Consider the following 24,078-nt stretch of genomic DNA (forward strand, 5'->3'; position numbering starts at 1 on the left):
CAACAAACAGGGAGGCACACATTCATATCCTCTATGCCGGATGGCAATGGATCTCTGGAATGTGGCCCTAAGCCTAAACATACAGCTCAAGGCAATATTTGTGCCAGGAAAAGAAAACATACTAGCAGACACCTTAAGCAGGACTACCACGGATGCCCACGAATGGATGCTGCATCCACACATCTTCAAATCCATCACAAGGAAATGGGGACTACCAGAAATAGACTTATTCGCATCCCCACACAATCACCAATTGAAATAATTCTGCACAAGGACATACCACCCACTTGCTTGGAAGGTGGACTCCCTATCTTTCAGTTGGAAAAACCTGACAGCATATGCATTCCCACCTCTTCCTTTGATGCACAAGGTACTATTGAAGATCAAAGAAGACCACCCAAGGATCATCCTGATAGCTCCAGACTGGCCGAGACAGCACTGGTACCCACTACTGAGGAGTATGTCTCAGGAACTCGCATGGCCTCTACCCCTGGTTCCTTTACTGCTAACACAGAACAACTTCAAAACCCTGCATCCGAACCTGAAAACATTGCAGCTAGCTGCTTGGAGCATTGCATAAGACAAAATAACCCAGATCTATCTCAAAGGGTTAAAGACATTATCTTGGAAGCTCGCAGACCCTCAACAAGAAAAACTTACTCAGCGAAATGGAAAAGATTTCTCTTTTGGAGTGCAGCAAAAGGGCAAAATGTAGCACTGGTAAACATAGCTAACATCCTGGAGTACTTAGCAGAGCTTTTCCACAATGGCCTGTCTTACTCTTCCATTAAGATTCATGCGTCAGCTATTTCAGCAGAATACAACATGGATCCTCCAGTCTTCTCTCATCCTCTACTCAGGCAGTTTCTGAGAGGAATCAAGAATGTAAAGCCACCAAGGAAGCCACCATTGCCTACATGGGACTTGAACTTTGTGCTAGAAAAGTTGACACTTCCCCCTTTTGAACCAGCAGCAACAGCAGAATTACAGTACTTATCATGGAAAACTGCTTTCCTGCTTGCAATCACTTCAGATAAGAAGGGTTTCTGAACTACAGGCATTAATGGCAGTACAACCCTTCCTTATCTTCCATCAGGATAGAGTGTCCATGAAAACTAATCCTACCTTTATGCCAAAGGTGGTCTCCAGGGTATCTTTAAACCAAGCAATCCACCTACCTACATTCTTCCCCAACCCACAGAACAGGGGAGAAAGACTGCTACATACCTTGGATGTGCATAGGCAATTGCGCTACTACCTGGACAAAACCAAGAGCAATAGAAAAACTGACCAGCTTCTGGTAGCATATGCCACAGGAATGGAAGGAAAAGCAATTTCAAAACAGACAATCTCTAAATGGATAGGAAATTGCATTAGATTTTGTTATTCTTATCATGGAAAGGCAACTCCAGAAAATATCAGACCTCACTCCACAAGAGCTACAGCCACTACTACAGCTTTTTTACGAGGAGTGGCTACAAAAGACATTTTAGAGGCTGCTACTTGGAGCTCCGTGCATACATTTGCCAAGCATTATAATCTACCCTTATACTCCAGATCCCGAGCAGATTTTGCCACTGCTGTGTTGCAAGGGATCTTAACTGCACCATAATCTTGTTTGGGCCTCCTCCCCCAGTTTGGCTATGGTATTCTACCCATTTGTTAGGACTGCAGATGCATCCTTGAAGGACATAGTACAGTTTTGTACCTACCATAAATGTAGCTGTCCGAGAGGTATGCATCTGCAGTCAGGATTACCCACCCTCCTTCCCCTCTGTGGTACTCCTAGGGTATTTGCCCATCTTGTAGCTAGCTGGGGGAATCTATTATGGTGTATTTGTTTGTATATATGTACATACATGTTTATTTCTATTTGCTCTCTGTTGTTTGGAAACATTTGCATTTATCCAAATTTAGCCTTCCTAGAGGGCATCTGGCATCTGGGGCAAGAAACACTGAGGAAAATGGCGTCGGCTGATGCCTTTATACCCGAAGAACTGCAGCTGTGACGTCGGGTGAAGTGCGACGCCAGCCGAGGCCAGACCCAGACTTTGGAATCCGGCCGACCGAAGGGCTGCCTGAGGCCAGGACAACCCATTTGTTAGGACTGCAGATGCATACCTCTCGGACATCTACATTTATGGTAGGTACAAAACTGTACTTTTTAGACATTGTTGATGTGTTTTCGGAATCCAGTATGGCCCCTGATTCCTTGCCTCCAGCCCCTAGCAAACCAGACAGGCACTACAGGGTTCCTGAGTCTCACAAATTCCTTTTCAAAAATCCTGTTGCGGACCTTGAAACCATTTCTCAGGGGCCCAAGGGCATCAAGGTTCCTACTGCTAAAAATCCTACCCCTTCTGATAGAGAATCCAGGGTGCTGGATAAATGGGGTAAAAAGGTTTATACTTCTGCAACCTTAGCAATCAGGGCTTTAAACTGTCAATTCCATATGTTAAAATATCAACAGCATATCATGGGACTGCTTAAACAGAAAATTATGATTTCTGACTGTGTGGAGAATAAAAATTTGCAGGATTTACTGCATTCAGCTGAACAAGTTAGCAAACATACTTTGCAATGTGGTTTTGATTCTTTAGAGTCCTCTTGCAGGGCTACTTTTACTGGGTCTGTGCTTAGAATGCATGCTTGGCTTAAGGAGCAATCTCTGCCTGATCATGTTAAAGCAAAACCTTTGGATGCTCCTTTACAGCAGGACCGCCTGTTTGGCAATAAGGCTGAAGAAGTTCTAAAAAATATGGAAGATAAAGCTAAATCTATGCAAACTGTGAAAGATTTCTTACAAGTACAACCACCTAGATTTTGTAGGCACTGGCCTACTAAGAACTGGTCCTTTCCATCTCCTTCCAGAGCCACTCCAGACAAACCCAGACATTCCAAAAGCACCAGGCTTCAGTCCCAAGGGATGATCAGAATGAAGCAAAATTGGGGTGCTTCCACTTCCAAATCTGGAAACAGCAAGGCACCACCCTATGGTAAACAGTCTCAATGACTTCCTTTAAAATTACCAAGCACTTACCTCTTAGCTGCCCTTTTGGGGGGAAAACTGGCACTTCATTCAAGAAACTGGCAACTTATAACCCAGGACAAATGGGTTTTAAGTATAGTGTCCCAGGGATACAGATTTCATTTCCACACGTTGCCAACTCCAAACAGGTGGCCAGACCTGCCCCCAAATCAGTGGGCAGAGGCTCTGAAACAAGTACTTTCCCTCCTAAACTTGGGGGCTATTCAACTGGTACCAGAAGAGAAAAAGGGACAAGGTTTCTAGTCCAGACTTTTCCTGGTACCCAGAAAAAAATCATGGCGTCCAATTCTGGACCTGTCTACTCTAAACACATTTCTGGACATTCCAAAATTCAAGATGCTGGCTCTTCACCAGTTACTTCCTATGCTTGGCAAGGATGCTTGGTTGGCAACTCTAGATTTAAAAGAGGCTTACCTGCATATCCCAGTCAGGGAATCTTGCAGAAGATACCTATGCTTCAAAGCAGACTACATGCATTATCAGTTCTCTGCACTGCCCTTTGGCTTGTCTACTGTGCCCAGGGTATTCACAAAGTGCCTGGCTCCAGTAATTGCATTTTTCAGACTAAGAAATACTCAAATATATCCATACCTGGACGGTTGTCTAATTCAGGCAGAAAACCAGGCCACTCTGCTAAAACATCTGGCGTTTGTAAAAAGGATTCTAACTTGTCTAGGGTACACCATAAACGAAAAGAAATCACAACTGGTACCCTCTCAAAAAACTTACATTCCTGGGTGCAAGCTTGAATACAACTGCCCAGATGGCTTTCCTTACGCCAGAAAAGTAAATTCATTTGGTGACTTACTTCAAACAGGTGGCCACAAAAACCCTGTTGTCTGCAAGACAAATACTGCAAGCTTTGGGATTCATGGCCTCCTGCATTCTTCTAATTCCATATGCAAGACTGCATATGAGTAAACTTCAGTGGTACTTAAAAAGTTTATGGAGTCAACATTGTCACAGCCTGGAAACAATGATTCCTGTCATACCGTGCCTGCGCCTAGAGTTCCTATGGTGAGCAGAAGCCTGCCATCAAAACAAGGGACTGCCATTCACACCACCCCCTGCCTCTCAAACCCTAACTATAGACACAGACTATGCATCGGGGCTCATCTGGCAGGGAAGTGCATTCAGGGCAAATGGAGCCCAAATCAAATGCACCTTCATATCACTCAAAAAAATGCTAGCTGTACAGAATGCTCTGACAGCCTTCAAGGACTACCTTCATCCAGGACAACTACTGGTAAAGATGGACAACACCACGGTAATGTGGTACATAAACAAGCAAGGGGGTTCACACCCCCTCTGCAGACTAGCCATGACATTGTGGAACACGGACTTGAGCTGCCAAGTACAACTACAAGCTCAATTCCTGCCAGGAAAGCAGAATGTTCTGGCAGACGAACTAAGCAGAAATCTCATGTACCCACACGAATGGAAACTGGAACCACGGATTTTCAACATGTTGACACGCAAATGGGGGAGCCCAGAGATATATCTTTTTGCCTCACCCCAGAACTATCAGTTGGACAAATTTTGCACAAGAACTCCTCACAAAAAAGCCTGGAAAGAGGATTCTCTGTCCTTCAGCTGGAAAAACCTATCAGTCTATGCCTTTCCCCCGCTACCTCTCCTTTCCAAAGTTCTACTAAAAGTCAAACAAAACAAACCAAAAATGATTTTGATTGCTCCAGACTGGCCTCACCAACACTGGTACCCACTCCTGCGCAGTGTGTCACAAATTTCCCCATGGCACCTGCCTCAGACACCTTCCTTACTGTCTCAGCAGGAGATCCATATTCTGCACCCTCAGCTGCAAACATTGAATCTTGCCGCTTGGCTAATCATTTAAGTTCTCCCTTATCATCCCTCAGCAAACCTGTGAGGGATGTCATTTTGGATGTGAGAAGACCTAGTACTAGAAAATCTTATGCTGACAAATGGAAAAGATTCTGTGCCTGGAATCAATCTTAAGGGATGAGCACAGCAGTGCCCAATTTACCTCAGATTTTGCAATACTTAACTGAGATGCTTCACAAGGGCCTGTCTTTCTCCTCCATAAAAATCCATGCCTCAGCCATTTCAACTCATTACAACACAGACCCACCTGTCTTCTCTCATCCTCTGCTAAAGCAGGATCTCATAGGGGCCACAAACTTGAGACCACCCAGGAGGGCTCCAACCCCTGCCTGGGACCTTAACTTTGTATTGGAGAAATTCACTCTACCTCCTTTCGAGCCAGCTGCTACTGCAGACTTAAAATTTATTTCCTGGAAAACAGCTTTCCTGTTGGCAGCTTTCCTGTTGGCAATCACTTCAGCTAGAAGGATATCTGAATTACAGGCCTTTATGGCAGTGGAGCCTTTCATCATCTTTCATGCGGACAGGGTGTCACTCAGGACCAGTCCATCCTTCATGCCCAAAATGGTATCCAGTGTGGCTGTTAATCAGGCCATTCATTTGCCAACTTTCTTTCCCAATTCACAGAACAAGAGGGAGCGGATTCTGCATTCATTGGATGTATGCAGGCAACTTAGATTCTACTTGGACAGGACTAAATCTCAAAGAAAATCTGAACAACTGCTGGTAGCATTTGCTGCAGGAGCAGAGGGGAAGGCTATTTCAAAACAAACAATTTCTAAATGGATAAGCCATTGCATTCATTTCTGCTATAAACACCATGGAAAACCTATCCCCCAGGGGATCAGATCTCATTCCACCAGGGCTGCATCTATTTCAACAGCCTTTCTCAGAGGTGTGCCTACCAGGGATATTCTAGAAGCTGCTGCCTGGCGTTCAATTCATACTTTCACCAAGTATGATCACTTACCAGTCTTCTCTAAATCTAGAGCTGGCTTTGCCACTGATATTTTGCAGGGCCTTATAGCTGGACCTAATGCTTTATAAATCCATCCTCCCAACCATAGCTTTGGGAATCTACGCAAATGTAATGACTGCAACAGTGAAACACGAACAACATAGTACAGTTGTGTGCACTTACCATAAATGTAGATGTTCGAGTGTATTCACTGTTGCAGTCCTGGTTACCCTCCCTCCAGCCCCTTGTTTTTCTCTTACTATGCCTCTACTTTCTTCTGCTATGCTTAGAAGCCTTTTTGGTGTATTTGCTTTTGTTTGGAGTTATATATTTTGGTGTTTTTAATTGCTTATATTTTTTGCTCCCCGTTTGGGGGGGGGGGGGGGTCACCTGACATCCGGGGCAAGAAAAAGTGATGTAATGGCATCGGCTGCATGTTTTATACTCCTGACGACCTGACGTTATGGAAGAAGGGACAGCAACCGACGACAAGACTTTGTTAATCAGACAGACTGAGAGCAACCTGCCAGCAGATAACCCAAATGTAATGACTGCAACAGTGAATACACTCGAACATCTACATTTATGGTAAGTGTACACAACTGTACTTTGTCTTGTTTGGGGGCTGGAGCGAGAGAGTCCATCCCCAAGTCTGAAGTGTGCTTCCTGTGTGTTTTTAAGGGAAACTGTGCTTGGTGCAGAGAGCTGCATCTGAAAATACTGTCTGTATCCATTTTTGTTCCTAGTGGCCATCCCTCAGCGGTGTCAGTGGTGACTGGTGAGGACTGAGGCTCCTTGATTACTGGCCTGGAGTAGTGACCCGTCACAAGGGGAAACATACACGTGTCTGAACATATCCTTTTTTGGCCCATCTCTGGGTTATTTGTATGTAAAATCTAAAGGCTGAGAACTACTTTGGGAATGTAAAGCTTGACTTAAGATCCTCGTAGATCTGTATTGTAGCCCAGCATTGGCTGAGCAAGCCTTTTCTTAAAGGAGTGCTACATCTACAACTTTCTTTGAAGATTCCCCTCAAATTTTATGGTCAACAGGCTTTCTCTTCTGCCATTTCAGTCTGCTGGCTTGGTGGCGGTGAAGTTTGTTTCACTGAAAATAATTTTTCTAAAGGCTATCACATGAGTAACTAGATTTTAGAGTTTTATATGTGCACTGTACCATATTTAGCTTTCCCATAGAGTCTCCCTCAAGGCAATCTCACATTTTCTTCTACGGTGGTTTTGAAATGGTTCCTGAATGAATGTAACCAACTTCAATATGTCATCATGAGGGAAGAAAGCAGGGGTAAGAGGTTTGTTCTTTGGTAACCTTGCTGTATACTGATAACTTAGCCATTACCTGAAAATGGTGCATGTTTTTAGAAAGATAGGCCGGTTATTTGACCTTTGCATCAGGTGAAAAAAGCTGACACTTGTTTTTTGCCGTTATGCTTGAAAATACCCGCTATCAAATGCTTCAGTAGAAGCTTACTTCAATAGAAGTTTAACTACATCCACTGCAGACATCTGTGATATGTCTGTCTGGTCTGTGGTACACACCTTCACCATGTATTGTCTCAACCACAACTACAGAAATTGGGCCTTATATAAAAAACATTACTCCGGGACTCTGCTTTCTGAACATTGTAATTGTTCAGCCCTGATCGTTCTTCCCTGCTGCTGCCGCTTAGAATTTATCCCATGCAAGGGCCCATCAAGGAGCATGTCCTCAGTGTTGTATGCAGCAGGTATAGTCTTCCCAGATTAGTTAATACAGGAGCAGATCTTACCCTCCCACTACCCCCCTTTTCCTTGTCCACCAGCCTTAGCTGTTGAAGAAGGCACCTACTTCCAGGTGGATGGAGGGAGAGTATTCCTCTGCTTGTCATCCCCCATGCATGTGGGTAAGTTGTTCACCAGCCTCAGCTGTTGGAGTTCCCTGTAAGTCAGGCAAGTACATAAATCATTATTACTTGTTTGTAATGTAGGTATAAAGTCTTCAGTATTTCTTTTTTGCAGGAAGGTGCTTGCAGTGGTAAAGGAGCAAAGTCCCAGGGTGGGAAGATATGCCTATTTACGTATCTAGCATATTTTGTTATTGCATAAAATTCAGCTGGTGCACAGATGTCTCCAAAGTACTGAATCTTCCAGTTTTTTTGCTGTATGTTGATTGGGAGAAAAGATGGACCCCAAACAAGGATATAGCAAGGAAGGGTCCTTCCTTAGCTATAAAGGTTCTGTAATTTTCTGTGGTGATGAAAGTAAGACTGTCCAATAAATTCATGTAGTGGGCTGTACAGCACACACTGCTGTAATGCATTGCAGACTACCTTTCGGCTGGTGACAGGTTGTTTGCACCATTTTTATTTCCAGCTTTCTCAGCAACATAAACCCTTCTTCCCTGCTTCAGAACGTTGTCATCTCATCACACAGTTGTGCACATTTCTGTCACCTGTGAATGCTCCCACCAATATTGTCTATGCCTTAAGCTTCATGCTTCTTAATATATGACTTGTCCCACTACCCTTTTATAGCATTTGGATATTGTTTTATGCACCACCAATCTTTTACCTGGAATGTTGATATATCCCACCCTATGCTACTGCTGCCAGGTGCTTTTTGGCAACCTCCCTCTCCACTGTATATTGTTTCTAGATGTTTTTCTTTACACTGATACTTAAGTGATATTTGTGGGTTATATAATAAAGGTCATCCATTTTCTGTTGTAATCATCTACTGAGTAGTAGCAGCTGAGTCAGGTGTTTGCCTTTAACAGTAAAGAGACTAAGTTGACACATTTTACATCGATTTTTGATAGACATGACTGCTGTTTGCCCTTCAGAAATTGTGAGGAGGGGTATATGTACACCTACAATGGGAGTTGGGGGTGTCTAACTCAAGGGATTTGTCTTGGGATGGCTATGGAAATATCAGCTGCTGTGAAATGCACTTATCCATACAGTTGCCTGTTACATTTCTTCTGTTTGAATTACCGAAATTCTGCTTAACAGTGGAAACGGACAGTAACAAGAACCAAACAAATCTTTCTGTAATGTCCTTAGCACTTTCTATGTTGCTGACTCCTCCAGTTTACACAGAAATGTTACAAATCATAATAGGGCAAATGTGTTGTGAATGTTTTCTGATGTTCTGACTGTCAGCAGTACCTTCTTTAAAATGGTATGATACAGCTATTTCTTAAAGTTTAGTTATTAAATCAGTTTCTCTTCTGTTTTTGTTTTGGGATGTTTTCTTTGATGGTCTGTAAAGATGACACCTTTCTACGTCCTTTACTTTACCTTTTCCTTGTGTCGGTGAGTGGAAGGAAACTTTTCTTTTGACTGTGTGCTTTCAGTGAAATGTGGCTCATTACTTCATACAGTGTAGTAGCTAAAATGTCATACACAAAAAGTTGTGGACTAATTTGTACTAATTCTGGGAGCTTTTGTTGCAGATCTGCCCCTTAGTATAAGGTATTCTTCATAGTGCTCAGTAGGTGACCCCTTACACAGTCTCACGTGCATGCATTTACACACACACACACACACACAGTCATCATTTGCTTTGTGCAAGGTTCTAATTATATGGGAATGTTTATAGCAGTAATAGTCTGTCTTTAATCATGAATTACAGTGGATACTTTGGGCTCCTGCTAGGTCTGTAATATGAAATGAGATCCTGGCCATCAGAAAAGCAGTGTAAAATGGGGACACAAAATAGCTGAGCATAGTCTGTCTACGTTATTAAGAGTATGGGGTCTTAATTATTAAGTAGCCTGAGAGGGTGACATACATGATCAGCAGGACAGGAATGAAGGTCCCTTACTTGTGAATATAGTGACATAACCAACATAATTCATAATGAAGTTTATAAATGTTTGAAGTTGTGTTGTCACATTGCACAATAAATAATTGTTTGCATGCTTGTGTAGATTATTTTCCTTTTCCTTTGCTCTCTCCTGATTCCCTGACTGGCCTTTCAGTTGGGCCATACAAACCCCATACTTCCCAAAATGTGTTTCTGCCTTCAGCTCAATCATTTGCCTCATGTGGAACACCTACCAAGGCATCACAGTTTAGTTGTTTTGTTATGAGTGCCCTCCCTTTTTGGAGAAGTACTTCCTGCAGTCATGTCGATGTGACAAGCTTTAGATTCTTTGACTTTCTAAAGACCTGCGTTTCAGAAGTCAGGTAGCATCATCCAACTTGTCTGGACTTTTTGCTGTTTGAGGCCAGTTATGTGGGGATGTCTTTATGACCTTCCATGCTTCTGGTTCTGTCTGTCCTCTAATCTAAGAGCTTGCAGTTTTTAAGCTTCTGTGGGCATGTACCAGGATTTAGTCGTATGCTGAATTTTGGTTATGTCACAATTTAACAAAAGAATGGAACTAACAATGGAATGCAAATTCTTTTCTTTTTTTTATTCCTCTTAATGGACCTATGTGTACTCTACCACTGTGCTGCTTAAAGCCATACCTGTGGGCCTGTAAAATGGCCAGACTATATAGTTTGACTGCTTTTGTGCATTTCTCAATTTTTTTATTAAGTTTAGTGTTATGTAACTTAACAGTGTTTCCTATCCTGTAGGAGAAGCAGCTAGATCCCAGACTGTACGGTTTACTTCTGAAACAGTCTGTAGGTGGGACGGAAAAGTATGCAGTACCTTCAATGCACAAGTACTTGCACGAACAGGTAAGTACAGTATGTTAAATGGAGACCAGTAAAACTGTATCAGCACATTTGCACATGACGATTTAGAACTACAGTTCTGTTTGATTAAAAGGCTTTAGTTTCATGATTAATCAGTAGCAGTCTGATGCATTAGTTTTTACATTTTGATATTGCTTACCTATAAACTGTGTTACAGTATGAATACAGAGTTTGCGATCAGTGGGTGTGTGCACCGTCGGTAATGAGTATTTTAGCTGCCAGTTTCTTTCACCAAGTGCTTCCATCTGTGCAGGTTTATAACTAGGTGGATGCAATATAAATTAATAAACGACATATTTTATTCCTTTGGCTGCATTCCAAGAGTAAAGCCAGACAGATGTAGTGGTAAATTGTGTAGAACTGTTAATTTAAACATAAAACAGAGATGATTGTGAAAAGTTGTTTATGGAACTCTTGAAATGTAGTTTATGATCTTGAAATGTTGCTGATGACCCTGGCTTCACTGCTTATTTAGACATAGAGTTGCAAGTTATTTTTGCAGTTTATTGGCTGAACTTTGTGCCACAGAAGTGGGTTTTAAACTTTTAGGATGTGTCATTGTTTGTTTTTGGGAAGTGGGCCCTGTATTGACCCAACAGTAACTTGTAAATAACGGCTGCATTGTTATTTAATAAGTCTGAGCCTAACCGCACATCATAGTAATCCTAGAAAACATGTAAGATGCATTTTTAATCAGTGTAACAGTGTTGTGAATTTGTAAGAAAAAAGATTGCTTCATCTTTTCTGTGTGTTTTTTGGCATGCTGAACACTTTGTATGCCTTAGTATGCGTTTCCATTGCATTTACTTATCCAAAAAAAAAAAAAAAAAACATATTTTCAGTAGAATAGCACTGACGTTGGCCATGCATAGTAATTATTTGCTGTACTGGTCCTGTAAGTTTGTCTGGTTTATTAAGGAAACACTGGTTCTTACACTTCAAATGCAGTACACCATTGCCAAGCCACAGAAAAGGTTTCAAGCTTTCCCAAAATATAATTTTCTCATTTTGTCACTGAAATCTCATGGTTATTACATCAGGAGAAAGCTCTCTTTTAGTACATTATTGTTGTCATCAGTTTGTTGCAAGTCCGCTCACAGCCTTACCATTTCATCCTTTGTCTTTTGACTCCTTTGCATTACTACTTGTTGCTGTGCTATATTAGTTATTATTGCACTGTGTTTCTGAGTGAGATCATTTCCCCTTTTGATAAAACAGCAGACTGTGAATTACTATGTATTTTCATGTTGCCTAGAGTTAGCAGGTGGGGCAGTCTACCAAGCCTTAGTGGTCATTTGTTGTCTTTGTTTCCTGTTTATTGTTAGGACTTCTTGTACAGATGCCCAGAATATATTGTTTTGCTTTACTGGTAGTTAGCAGACTGCCTTCTTAGCACACCTTCACTATGGAAGTCTGATTGATTTAGCTTTAAGTCCATCAGGAGTCTTCTGCCAAGTTATGTATCTGATATGCCATCCATCTATTTTGTAAACACCTTATCCTGGTGAGGACCATTGGTATCAAGCTGTGCATGTCACACTTCCCTATCCACAGCAACAGTTTCCAGCTCATCCTACAGATTAAACAAAATGAAAGAAAATGCACCGAGCTAGCACACTGAGAACGTTTATTAATAGACAAAACAGAAAATGGTGAGCGCTTTCACAACATAAAGTTGCTTCATCAGACAACAGTAAAAGGCTTACACTCTATTTAAATAGTCAAATATCCATTACTCAATTAACTAATTAGGGTTAGCAAGCTGTACACAATCAAATTCAAGAGAAGCTTACCACAGTGAATCCTACAATAAAGATGCACTATGCATATAATGTTACACACAAAGTTACTAAACATATATAACCACACTATATACAGTATAGAAAAACCATATACATACATATATAAGATAAAACAACGACAGTAAGACATATAAAAAAGCTAAAAACATCTAAAATATCTTCTAAAAGTTCTAGAAAAAAATGCATGAGTGGTTAAGCCTTCAAAAAGGGAACCAAAGTAGTGGCAGCATTCAATCCAGGAAACTTCTCAGCGTTAAACTTCAGTATCCATTTTTGCTCATGCCCCTCTGTAATATTTTCTTTGTCACCACCCCTAGGGTTCGTATAAATATGTTGCAAAACCAAAAATGTAAAAGAATATGAACGATCATTAGACATAACGTGACAGGCCAGAGCACTGGATTGTTTACAGTTGGTAATGCCTCTCACATGTTCTAAAATATGATTATTCAACATTCTGTTCGTTTTGTCTACATAATAAGCATGGCATTGTTGACAAAAACAAAAATAAACAACATCAGTGGTTCTACAATCTGAATATTGATTAGAATGTAATGAAAAATGCCTGGTAGGATGCACATAATTATTTTTGTTATAAACAAACTGACAGGCACTACAGTTCCTACATGGAAAAGTTCCACGGCGAACAGAGTGAGTTAACTTTTTGCGTGTTTCCCCATGGCAAAGGTGTTGTTTAAGTGACTTGCTATTCTTAAAACTGAAATGTGGAGTGAGTCCAACCTTGTCTACAAGGCCAGGAACTTCTTGTAAAAGGTACCAGTATTTCTTAACAACATCCACATATTGATTAATGTTGTTAGAAAACTGGAGAACCATTGTAAAGTCATTCTCAGCTGTGGCACTGTGTGTTGCATCTGCGGTGGCTATGTTGTGATTATAATAAGGTTTGCACCTATTATCTCTAACTTCCAGGCATCAGATGTTGCATTATCAATGTCAGCACAAGAATATCCTCTAGCCAAAAACTCAAATTTCAAGTTTTTCAATGCAGCTACTGCATCTTTGTCACTACTATGTAGCCTGAGTGTCCTAAAAACTTGCCCTCTTAACACATTCCTAGGAATGTGTCTAGGGTGCATACTAGGTTTATGCAGCAATGTGTTCTTTCTAGTTGGTTTATGGTCTATAGTACTAAGGAGATGATTCAAATCAGATTTACTGATTTTCACATCAAGAAAACTTATGTCAGTGGCTGAACTCTGGTGTGTAAACCTTAAAAAATCAGTTGTTGAATGCAAGTTATCCAAAAATTGGTCTAGATCAGAGCCGGAGCCCTTCCATAACATAAAAACGTCATCTACAAACCTAACATACCACAGTATTTGTCCAAAGAAAGGATTAGTGGCAGACAAAACGTTTTGCTCTTCCCAACTGACCAGTGCTAAGTTGGCGTAGCTATTGGCACAACAGTGCCCATTGCCACGCCAACTTTTTGCAGGAAAAACTGTTCTTGAAACATAATATTATTTTCTAAAAGATTCCCTAGGTATCTGCAGTCAAGTTGAAAAGTATAATCCCTCCAGCATGTAATGGTACTTCCCAGTACACCCCACATGGTGCACCTTTTATAGGAGGTGCCCAGATAGCTTCCTCATAAGGTGCCAAAAAAATGCGCCTCACTTGGTTTCTCTCAACCCACAGGAGCAATGGCTATATTCTAATATGTTTTTGGATTGCCATCCTCCCTGTATCATTAAGACAAGTCCACCAACTCAAGTAGGCAGGACCTCGGTTTAACATCTCATCCGAAGCACTCAAGAGTACAGTACCCCCTCTTATGCTACACTTCACTGTCAGCTATCAATTTACCTGATGTAGGATTAGAACCCACAGCTTTCTGCACTAAAAGTGAGTGTGCTCCTTATTGTGCAACTGACACTGACCACCACAGTATGATCAGATGATGACTGATTTAATAATTGGCTTAGTTTATAATGTCATTCTAATTGGGTTAAGTGTTTGTCAGTATGAAAAGAGATGGGTAACAGACGATACTGTTTTGACAGGGGTGGTCTTCACCTCTCCCCTCTAGGCTTTCAGATATTAGCTAAAACATTGTCTTCCCCATAGTGCCTTTTTCAGGCAATGCCAAACTGACAATCCTTCTAACATGGCAAATCAAAACCAAGAAAATCTAAAGGTGTTGCTGCTTGATGCAAAGAGTATGAACAGGAAATGCCATCCTTACAAGCAATCCTCATCCTAGAGAATGCTGAAATCTGTGCAGTCACTTAGATGTGGTTTAAAGCCATATAGAGCACCTTGGCAGTGCAAGGCTGTAATGCCTTCCACATATTTTTACCAGCAACTATGCAGGCAGACACTAAACATGAAGGTGACTCAATTTACATCAGAAGTAAGTGCACCTTCAGGCTGGTCAAACAGGGTGATGCACTTGAAATCCTCCATGTGAAAAATAATCACCGTAACCGAAATTCCTTTCCTCTTACTTGCAAGCCACAGGTCCCCATATATGACCTGGGAAACCCAATGTACTTATTAAAGTTTACTGGAGATGATCACTATCTAACCCAATACCGTATTCATGGGTGAATTAATTACCTGACTATTAACTTGGGATCATAAACAACACCAAATGTGCAGCCACAGAGATTCCTGGACTTTGTGTACACAGAAACTCCCTGGATCAGACTTGTCAGTACACCAACCGGGGTGGAAACATACTAGATCTGGTTGTGACTAGTAATGGGAAAGTGTTGCGTAGTCCATTGTGTAAAGTCCTCTGTGATAAGTTCAGACCACAAAATGGTCTCCTTTGAAATAAAAATAAAACCCTGAATCCCAGCTAACCATTCTCAAACTACTCTGTGGCTAACTTCCTACTATTAATTGATAGGCTGGCAAAATGTTAAGCCCCCTAAACCCTGGAAACAGCTGGCTATGCAAAACTCTTCAAAGAAACCCTCTACGTGTGTGTTCATAGCTGCAGTGAGGCAGCTGTACCCACCAGGCATAATTACAGAACTGATTCAAAAAATGGGACACCCTGGTGAAATTACATCATTAGACTGTATATCAGAAGGAAGAACATCCATGGCAAAAATTAGGAGGTGTAGCACCAAGCAAGATATAAATGCTCTTGTGAAATAATCAAACAACTCAGAGGACACATGTACTTTACCAAAGCCAAATTTGAATTATATCTGGCCTCCCAGGCAAAGGACAACCACAAGTCATAGCTGTGTCTGAAACCTCAAAGGCAGTACACAATTATGTGCAGAGCGTTTTGTTAATGGAGACACCTACACCGAGCCAGAAGTTACAACAGACCTACTGGCGGACAAATTCAGCTCTGACTTGACTCTTGTCCTCCCCCCAGCCTCCCATCCATTAAATACAACTCCCCCAACTATCACTAGGGAACAAGTCCTCAGTTCACTGTCTAAGGCCAAGAACACTAAGCAATGGGCCCAGGCAATATCCCTGGCTGCCTTTCTAAGTAACATAAAATAACATATCAGACCCTTTTGAATCACTATATAACCATAGCTTTCAAACATGCTTTGTGCCTCACAAATTGAGAATGGTGACGATCCTACCTCTGCACAAAGGTAGCTCATCTGTGGACCCTGGAAATTTAAGACCCATAATTCTCACTAGTGTCATAAGCAAAGCCATGGAAAGAATTCTCATAGAAATAATCAATAAATGATATAGGAAACCTTGAGACACTAGACCCAACCCAGTTTGGCTTTTTCAAGGGCAGGTCAAGCCTACTCAATCTGGTAGATGTCTTTGAGAAGGTCTCTAAAGTAATGGATGGGGGAAAAATGGTTCACACTGCCTACCCTGACCTGGCCAAGGCATTTGACACAGTACCCTACTCACACATTGTTGACAGACTCAAGAGGTTAGGTATAAACCCTTATGCTAACCAATGGATAGCCAGATATCTCAAAGATAGGACCCAAGAAGTTAGAATTGAAGAGTCTACCTTTACAAAGAGGTCAGTCATTAGCAGAGTCCCTCACAGATTGGTCTTGGGACCAGTCCTTTTTGGCATCTATTTCTGTGAAGTTGAGGCCAATGTCAGGGGCTTCTGGCTGACCACATTTACAGATTGCAAATTAGGAAGATTCATATAATCTCCCACCAGTATTACTCTTATCCAGGAAGGGCTGACACAGACAGATAACTGATGTCAGAGCCATGGACTATAAATGCCAAAATATGCACATAATAGTATCCTTCAAGAAGTCACCCCCAGTGGTACCTACAATATTGACAGCACATTCCTAAGAGTCGATTCAGTAGTCCAGGATTTGGAGACAAATACATACAATAATCTAGCCTCCAAGCATCACATGTCTGTGGTGGTCAGTAAATCATTCTATTTTATGTAATGTATAAATAAAGGTATGACATCTACATCCAAAGAGGTCATTGCTCCACAGTTTTCAGTACTCATCAGTCCTATCATTGAGTACAGTGCCCCCGTGGTGAGTAACTAAACAAACACATCCAACAATTGGAATGTCTACGGAGGTTCCTCACTAAAAAAATTCAGACATAAATAATATGTTCTATGCAGACTGTGTCAAAGCCCTATCTCTGTAGTCTTCCTCCTACAGACCGTTGAGGGTAAGATCTATGCCTGGCATACAAGGCATCATTGGACCCCACTCTGATGGGCCTCCTTCATCTCCAACAAGTAAACATCAGAACTACCCATTCTAAAGGCTTAAACCTTTCCTGTAATATAAATAGGACCTGCTGGAAAGACAGGTATGTATCCCAGAAATTATCCCTTCTCTGGAACAAGAACCCTGTCTGTGTGAAACATAGTTCCTTTGTAACCCAATTCAAGTGCAACTTGGACAACTGTATGGGGAACTGAAAGTTCATCCCTGGTTTGGCACCTGTATCGGTAGGCTGTACATTTTTCATCTACCAGGCCTTTGCTTATAAATGTTTCATCTCTCAAGCCCCTTCTTACACTACCAGGGGTGCCAGAACTTGTCAGATTTGGGATGCATGGTTAGGCTTAAAAAGGCCTCAGTGATCATTAGCTTAGTACACACCTATGAACCTATCAGATTCTACAATTCTGAGTAAATGTTGGACAGTGGTTCTTCTCATGCTTATAGGCACATCTGCTGTGAATTGTAATTAAAATTATATGAGCAGTCTGGTGACTGCTTTGAAGCTCACACATGTCTTTTTTACATTTTTTACTTTTACACTGTATACTGGCTTTAGTTTTCAATTTTGCATTATTATTTTACTCACATTTTGTCTCAAGGCACACTAATTTTCCCTTGTAGTATTTCTGAATGTGCACTAGTAATTTCAATTATTTTGGAGCTATTAAAAGCTTTTGGAAAAAAAGTTATCTGTTTTTTTTAATAATCTGCCCCTTGTTTTATCATTTCTTAAACTAGAAATTGTTCCCTCCCTCATTATCATCATGAAACTCATCAGATTTAAAGTCTTCAGCTCTATTTTTCAAGTCAGTAACTTAAGCATCCATTGGTTATGAAGGACCTTGTGCTCTTTTAAATAACAAATGTCTGATAGGTGGTAAATTTTCTGGCTTGCAATAGTTAAAAATATGTATTTTTCGCCAAGTGCTTATATTTTGTTTTTTTCATGTTGAGTATGTGGAAAAGTGATAGCCTGGGATTAATAGATGAGCTGAATGCTTGCATAGTACTAATTTCGGAGTAGCTGCATGAAAAGCAGTACAGCTAATCAGAGATGTACTGAGCACTGAATCATCACAGCAGTATGAGCAAAGGAAACATAGAACTCATGGCTGAAGCTGCCTTAGGCTACTGTGTACCTAGTGCACGACTACAGCACAGCATGTGACCGATGTTATGCACATCACAAAGAATGCAGGTTAGTCCAACCAAGTGTACCACCAGTTAGTGCATCTCATACTCATCCACCACAAGCACAACAGGAACACATAGGTCTGACATCAACGGGGCATCTGTGGCTGATGGCAACTTGCAAGTGATATGGTCTGATTAACCAGTGACACTGTCCCCAACATTAAAGGGGGCTTGGCCATCCACAGCCATTACAGTTACCCCTCTTGAAGTGGAAGCTGAGCATAAGCATGCAGCCTTACTAATACATGACAGATATCATCTACCTGAAAATCCCTTATGGGCTCCATTTGTGTCCTCAGTGCACATAGCGTATGAAAAAGTATGCCAAAGCATGATATAGTTGTATTTTAATTGCCTTTTGTTAGTGCAATTTGAAGGAGCAGTGCCATTTTTCTGCAATGTGGCTGATTGCCATAGCACTGTGAAGGAGAGAAATTTCATTAAAGTTTGGGTAGTTTCCGTATTGAGTTAAGTAGGGAGGCTTGCCTAATAAAGTACCTAAGCAAGAACAACAAACCCTGTAGTGGATGTAAATATAATGTACATTACTGGAACTGTATAACACTGGCACGACATTATACTGTTTGCCAGTGGGAGAAAGACAACCGTGTACAATAGAAACCTTATGAAGGACATGCTGCTGGGGGCTTCAGGTTCCAAGGACACATGCTGAGGCATGGCTACATTATTTAGTGGGAAGCTTTTGAAAAGCACTAACTGCAGTTGATAACCAGGTACTTAAAGGAGGTAGAGAGGCTGTGTCCATGGATGCAGTATAGATATGGATGGGGGCACCCAGGCGTAGCAGTAACTGTGGCTGATAAACAGCTGCACAAAAGGGGGCCATGGCTGTAAGTATGGGCATACCATACACACTGACTGAGATGCTTTGTCTGAGGGAGACAGTGCCTGGAAAAGTTCTTCATCAAGGAGAATGAAGTCCTGCTGGCCCTCTGCAGAGATGGCATGCACCTTCTTGGCAAAACTGCTGAAAACAAGCAGTATCAGGACCACATTTCAGGATGTGTATGCTGTGGGTGATCATAGTAGCAACAGATTTTATTGATAAGGCACTCCATGCAAAGGAAAAACATGGGTCATTGCGACAAACAAGTCCACCACAGGAGGTGGACCACCTACAGTGAAGCAGGTCACCGAAGCTGAGGAGTTTTTGGTGACAAACTGGGGGAACACTTTTCCTTTACCTGGATGTGGGAGCTGGACTGATATCAGTCGTGTCAGTCAGGGAAGCATCATGTAGGTAATCTTCATTATAGTATAACACTCTACCATATTTGAAGAGAAGGATTGTCAAGACTCATCTGCATATCTGTCTTTCCAAGCACATCTGTTCTGTACTTACAGCAACCTGCACACATATGTCTGACAAAGAATGCCACAGCTGTATTTTAATATGCAGTACTATGTATGCCACAGAGGGTTATAGGAATGTATGTGTACATGTGCGTGAACAGACAGTGTTGATGCGTGTGTTCCTGCTTTCACAGGTCCTACTAGTGTATGACTAAGAGCAGCAGGAACACCCAGGTTTGACATTAGCAGGACATCTGTGGCTGAACTTAATGACAACATGCAAGCAGCACAGTCTGATTATCCATTGTGCTATCTGCAACACTACATGGACAGGAGTCACCCACACCTACATCCACCATTAGAGAAGCCCCTTTAGTGGTACCTCACCAAGGCATGGCAGATGTTATTTACCTGATGGTCTGTCCTGGTCTCCACCTGTGTCCCGAGTGCATACAGTATTTGTTAGTGACTGTGTAGCTCAGTCTGTTAAATGCCTTGAAAATGTTGATTTTTGGTCCATGTGGTCTTGGTTTCAAATACAGCTGTGTCTAGCATTTAAAATACATGTATGTGTACATCACCATTATAAATTGTGGTATGTATGATTGTCTCATCACAGCCTCTAAAAAGTGGACACCCACCATAGGGGATAGACATGGAGTGGTTGGATTTTGCTGTGACTCCAGGATCATCGATTATATAGCACTTGGCTTTATCCAGTGAATGTGCAGGTCAGTAATTCAGGCACAATTGGCTGCTACTCAGCATTGTGTAGATGGTTAGTGTTGTTTGGATCTTTGGATGTTGTACACCAAATGCACAGTGACATGGAGTACAGAGACAGGGAGAAGACCGTGCTGTCAAGGTTACTGGTTAATCATTGTTGCCTCCATGAGACACAGTGCAAGTGCCATCTGTCTGCAGGCCATATTTTCCATGGCTGTGGGAAGGTCAAGTTACAGGGAGTTCAGCCACAGGCTGTCCCCGTCAGACTACACAAATGGTTTGTGAGATGGATTCACTATCACTTGTGGGCACACTTACCCTATTCATCAATGTTGTGCAAGATATGGCTGTGTTTCTACAGCCTCCCTTTCTCATAAATAGCATTACTTAAAAGAAGTAGCACTGGAAAATAGTAACAGTGGTCTTTTTACTTGGAGGGGAGAGGGTGGAGAGGAGCAGTAGCCTTGTGCCCTCTTATTTATTACAACCTGCTCCAAGACCCCTACATCTTGACTGTTATGGTGGCAAACACCATTGTGGTGATATTTGACTTCTGTCAATGAGTATTTGTTAGAACTGGAAGGTGATAACTTCATTTTTAAAGGCTCAAGCCACACCCACTGGGAGTTAAAAGTACACACTTAAAAAAGCTGTACTGGAGAGATGGGAACCCATACTGCACGAATGATACTACTACTAGAATATCTACCATTACAGAGAGCTTGCTTATACAGCTGTAGCTTGTTCATTGAAGGATCACTAGTGTGGTGCGACTACTTACAAGAAGAACACTAAAGGAGTATGGAGCTGACACAGGGACATGCCTGTCATAACTAAATTTGCAGAACAGGTGCCAGTATATCAAACCTTGTTTCTGTAGTGCAAACACTGCTTATAATGTTTGGAAAATGTGTACAGAAATCCATCTAGTTGTCTCTCACTAAAACCCTGAGATGATACATAGACTCTTAAGACAGCATTAGGCTCAAAAGCATTGGTTGTGGACATGCAGATCCTCTGCAGTCAAAACATTGAAAGTTATTTGGTCCAGACAGTTGTCTGTGGGCATCTGGTTCTGATGCATGTAGTTTAATAACCAAGGATGACAGCATTATTCCTTCAGTTGTGGAATTCAAGGACCTCCGTGACTCTAAAATGCAGGTGGTTGGCAGCTGCCCACTATCAGAGACCACATAGGCAGCCACCACTCCCAAAAACAGGACGTAGATTTCCACGTCTTGGATGTCTTCCATCTTGCTTCAGCTTGATTTGGGCAGGCCCATTTCCCTCCTCCTGTCTTGGATACTAGGACCCCCAAACTACACCTGATGAAAACAGCTGAGGACATTGTACTTTTCCCCCCAAGAACCTGCAGCCATTAACAGATCAGGAGCCAATATCAGAAATCGGTATTATGAACAAGAGAGGTATCCCCCTTGAAGAAATGGATTCCTGTGACTTGGAGAGAAAGCTGGTGTGTCTTGTGTGGCAAGATGTCCTCCCCTGTTAGCTGTGAATCAGATTTTGTACAATCTGACCCCCATCTCATTTGGAAATATCTTCAGTAGAATGAAGAATTACTTCAAATACAAATCTAGGGATTATTATGATTCTCAGCGAAGGTACATGGAAGCCAAAACCCTTAGCTACTCCTCCAGTGACTGAAGCTGTAGTGAATGCATTTTCCATTGCACCTTTGGAGACTGACTCCCACCTCCCTGCTCCCAGGAATTCCAACTATTTTTTACTAAGCTGTGAACTACTGCAAGTACCTGTGCAGAACTCCTACTGCTGACCTAGCAGTGGTGTCCATGGGTTCCAACAGGAGGTCTACTGGGGCTGCAACCAAGAAACCCCCCTTTCAGATAATAGGGTAATGTACTTGACCACTTTGGGAAGAATGGCTACACCTATACCACAGTGTCCTTCAGGTCTATTAACTGCCAAACATGTAATTGAAGGACAAGGCTGAGGAGACAGAGGAATTGTGACAATTAAAATGTGACTTGTACAGCCTGAAGTGCTAACCAGCTACAGAAATGGCAAACATTCATCCTACTACTTTAGAATTTTTGCATATCATAGTAAGGACATGACATCATTACAGCAAAAAAAAAAATAAAACATTGATATTTCATGGTTAAAAAAAAAAATCTGTAAATAGCAGATATGCCTCATCAACTGTATAAAACAGGCTGATTAGCGTTTAGTATTAATTCACTAAACCAAAAACTAGCACTGCTGCTGAATCAGTAATGTTTGCTGTACCCAGCAAAACAGCACCTCCTGAGATTGTGTAAAGCTGCCATATTTTGACTCTTTGCAACAACATTTACTGAAAAGCATAGGTGTCTGCCTCTCACGATGTGAAATAGGGATGCAGCAGCAGCTCTGAATTGCTGAACGATTTCTTAAATTTCCTTTGTCCGGTTAGGACATTTCTAATCTGATTAGTAACCTCAAAAGTCTGCTTTCTACCAAAGAAATACGAATTGTGTTATTTAATTGTAATGATTGTGCTGCTTTCTGACCTATCTTTAAGGATGGAAATAGTGTTCTTAAGCGATGGGCTAAACTGAAAAACAAAAAGTCAAAAGAACCATGTAATCTTCATGCTGCAGTGAGATAAGTGAGATACTTCATTATACTTTATATTGTATGGATATCAGCCATGTTATTTTGTTTAGAATATTTTAAAGTGTCTTTATAGCTCTCAGACATGTGTTCTGACATTGTGCAGTTAACTGTGTCTTAGGGAAAATCTTTGGTTCTGCCTGCTCAGTAGTTTCCTGTAAATAGGGTGTAGTTGTCTGAACGAGACACTAGATGTCAGCAAAACACAATTCCTCTTCACAGACTGAAGATTTGAATATATGCTTTTTGTCTTTAACTCTTAGATTGAGTTGTGCGTTATTTGCATATTATGTATAAGCTTTCATTTCTAAACTACTTGACATTAGGGTAAAACTGAGAAAGGGTGGTATCTGGATCTTTTACTGGACCGCTTCAACTTCCAGTTCTGCACTGGAGCAAGGCAGTAAAGTGTAGTTCCTTAAGGTAGGTACATTTAGATGTCGTCCTGTACTTGTTTAAAAAGTATTGTGTACTAAGTATTAACATTCTAATGATCTTTTTGCTCCTCCGGGAGTCGTACCTCGCACTATTAATATGTGACCTGCTTTAGATTGCATTTACTGGAAAGTAATAACAAAATTGTTTATTGAACACAAAAAACAGTGGGTCGCCTTATGAAGAGCCATTTGTATTGTGAAATGTCATCACGCATTGCTGTTGTTGTGTATGTCATGTTTTGATATATTTTACCTAGAGTTCACATGTTGTTAGATCTTGGCTGATGATGCACTCAGTTCTGAATACTGATGAAAGCATGGATTATTTGTTTAGAAATAATATTGAAGTGTTAGGCAACATTGGAAAGGAGAATTGCATTTTCTTTTTCCTGTAAAAGAAAGTGTTCCATAATGCTGTTTAAAAAAGGTATCAAACTTCAGATTTATCCAAATAATGTACATATTGTTTGCCTTAATGAGGATTCATGTTCTTGACTTAGAGTATCAAAAACTTAAATGTGGATCTAACAGTGGGACACTCGTGATGATTCCATCTTCTAGTTGGGAATTTTGTCTTATCTGGGGATCCTGGGTTGGGGTGGTGCACATATGTTAACTGGCACATTCCGTGATGTGTGCTACTATGAGAGTATGCATATCTCTTGAGACCACACCTCTTTTATCATTCACACAGATCAGTTCTGTTCATAG

The 24,078-nt window shown here is 41.3% G+C and overlaps 1 protein-coding gene across 4 annotated transcripts in view; it reads left to right on the forward strand.

Annotated features, from left to right (window-relative positions):
- The window catches only part of TIAM2 (TIAM Rac1 associated GEF 2), a 2,099,243-nt gene that overhangs the window by 1,582,250 nt on the left and 492,915 nt on the right, over nucleotides 1–24,078 (forward strand). For all 4 annotated transcript variants that reach the window (XM_044063392.1, XM_044063388.1, XM_044063400.1 and 1 more), the window contains one exon: nucleotides 10,453–10,557. In XM_044063392.1, the coding sequence (XP_043919327.1) occupies nucleotides 10,453–10,557 (105 nt within the window). The remainder of the gene's footprint in view (nucleotides 1–10,452; nucleotides 10,558–24,078) is intronic.

This window comes from Protopterus annectens, chromosome 1.part0, assembly GCF_019279795.1.
Source record: "Protopterus annectens isolate FY-2018-M chromosome 1.part0, PAN1.0, whole genome shotgun sequence".
Classification (NCBI taxonomy): domain Eukaryota; kingdom Metazoa; phylum Chordata; order Ceratodontiformes; family Protopteridae; genus Protopterus; species Protopterus annectens.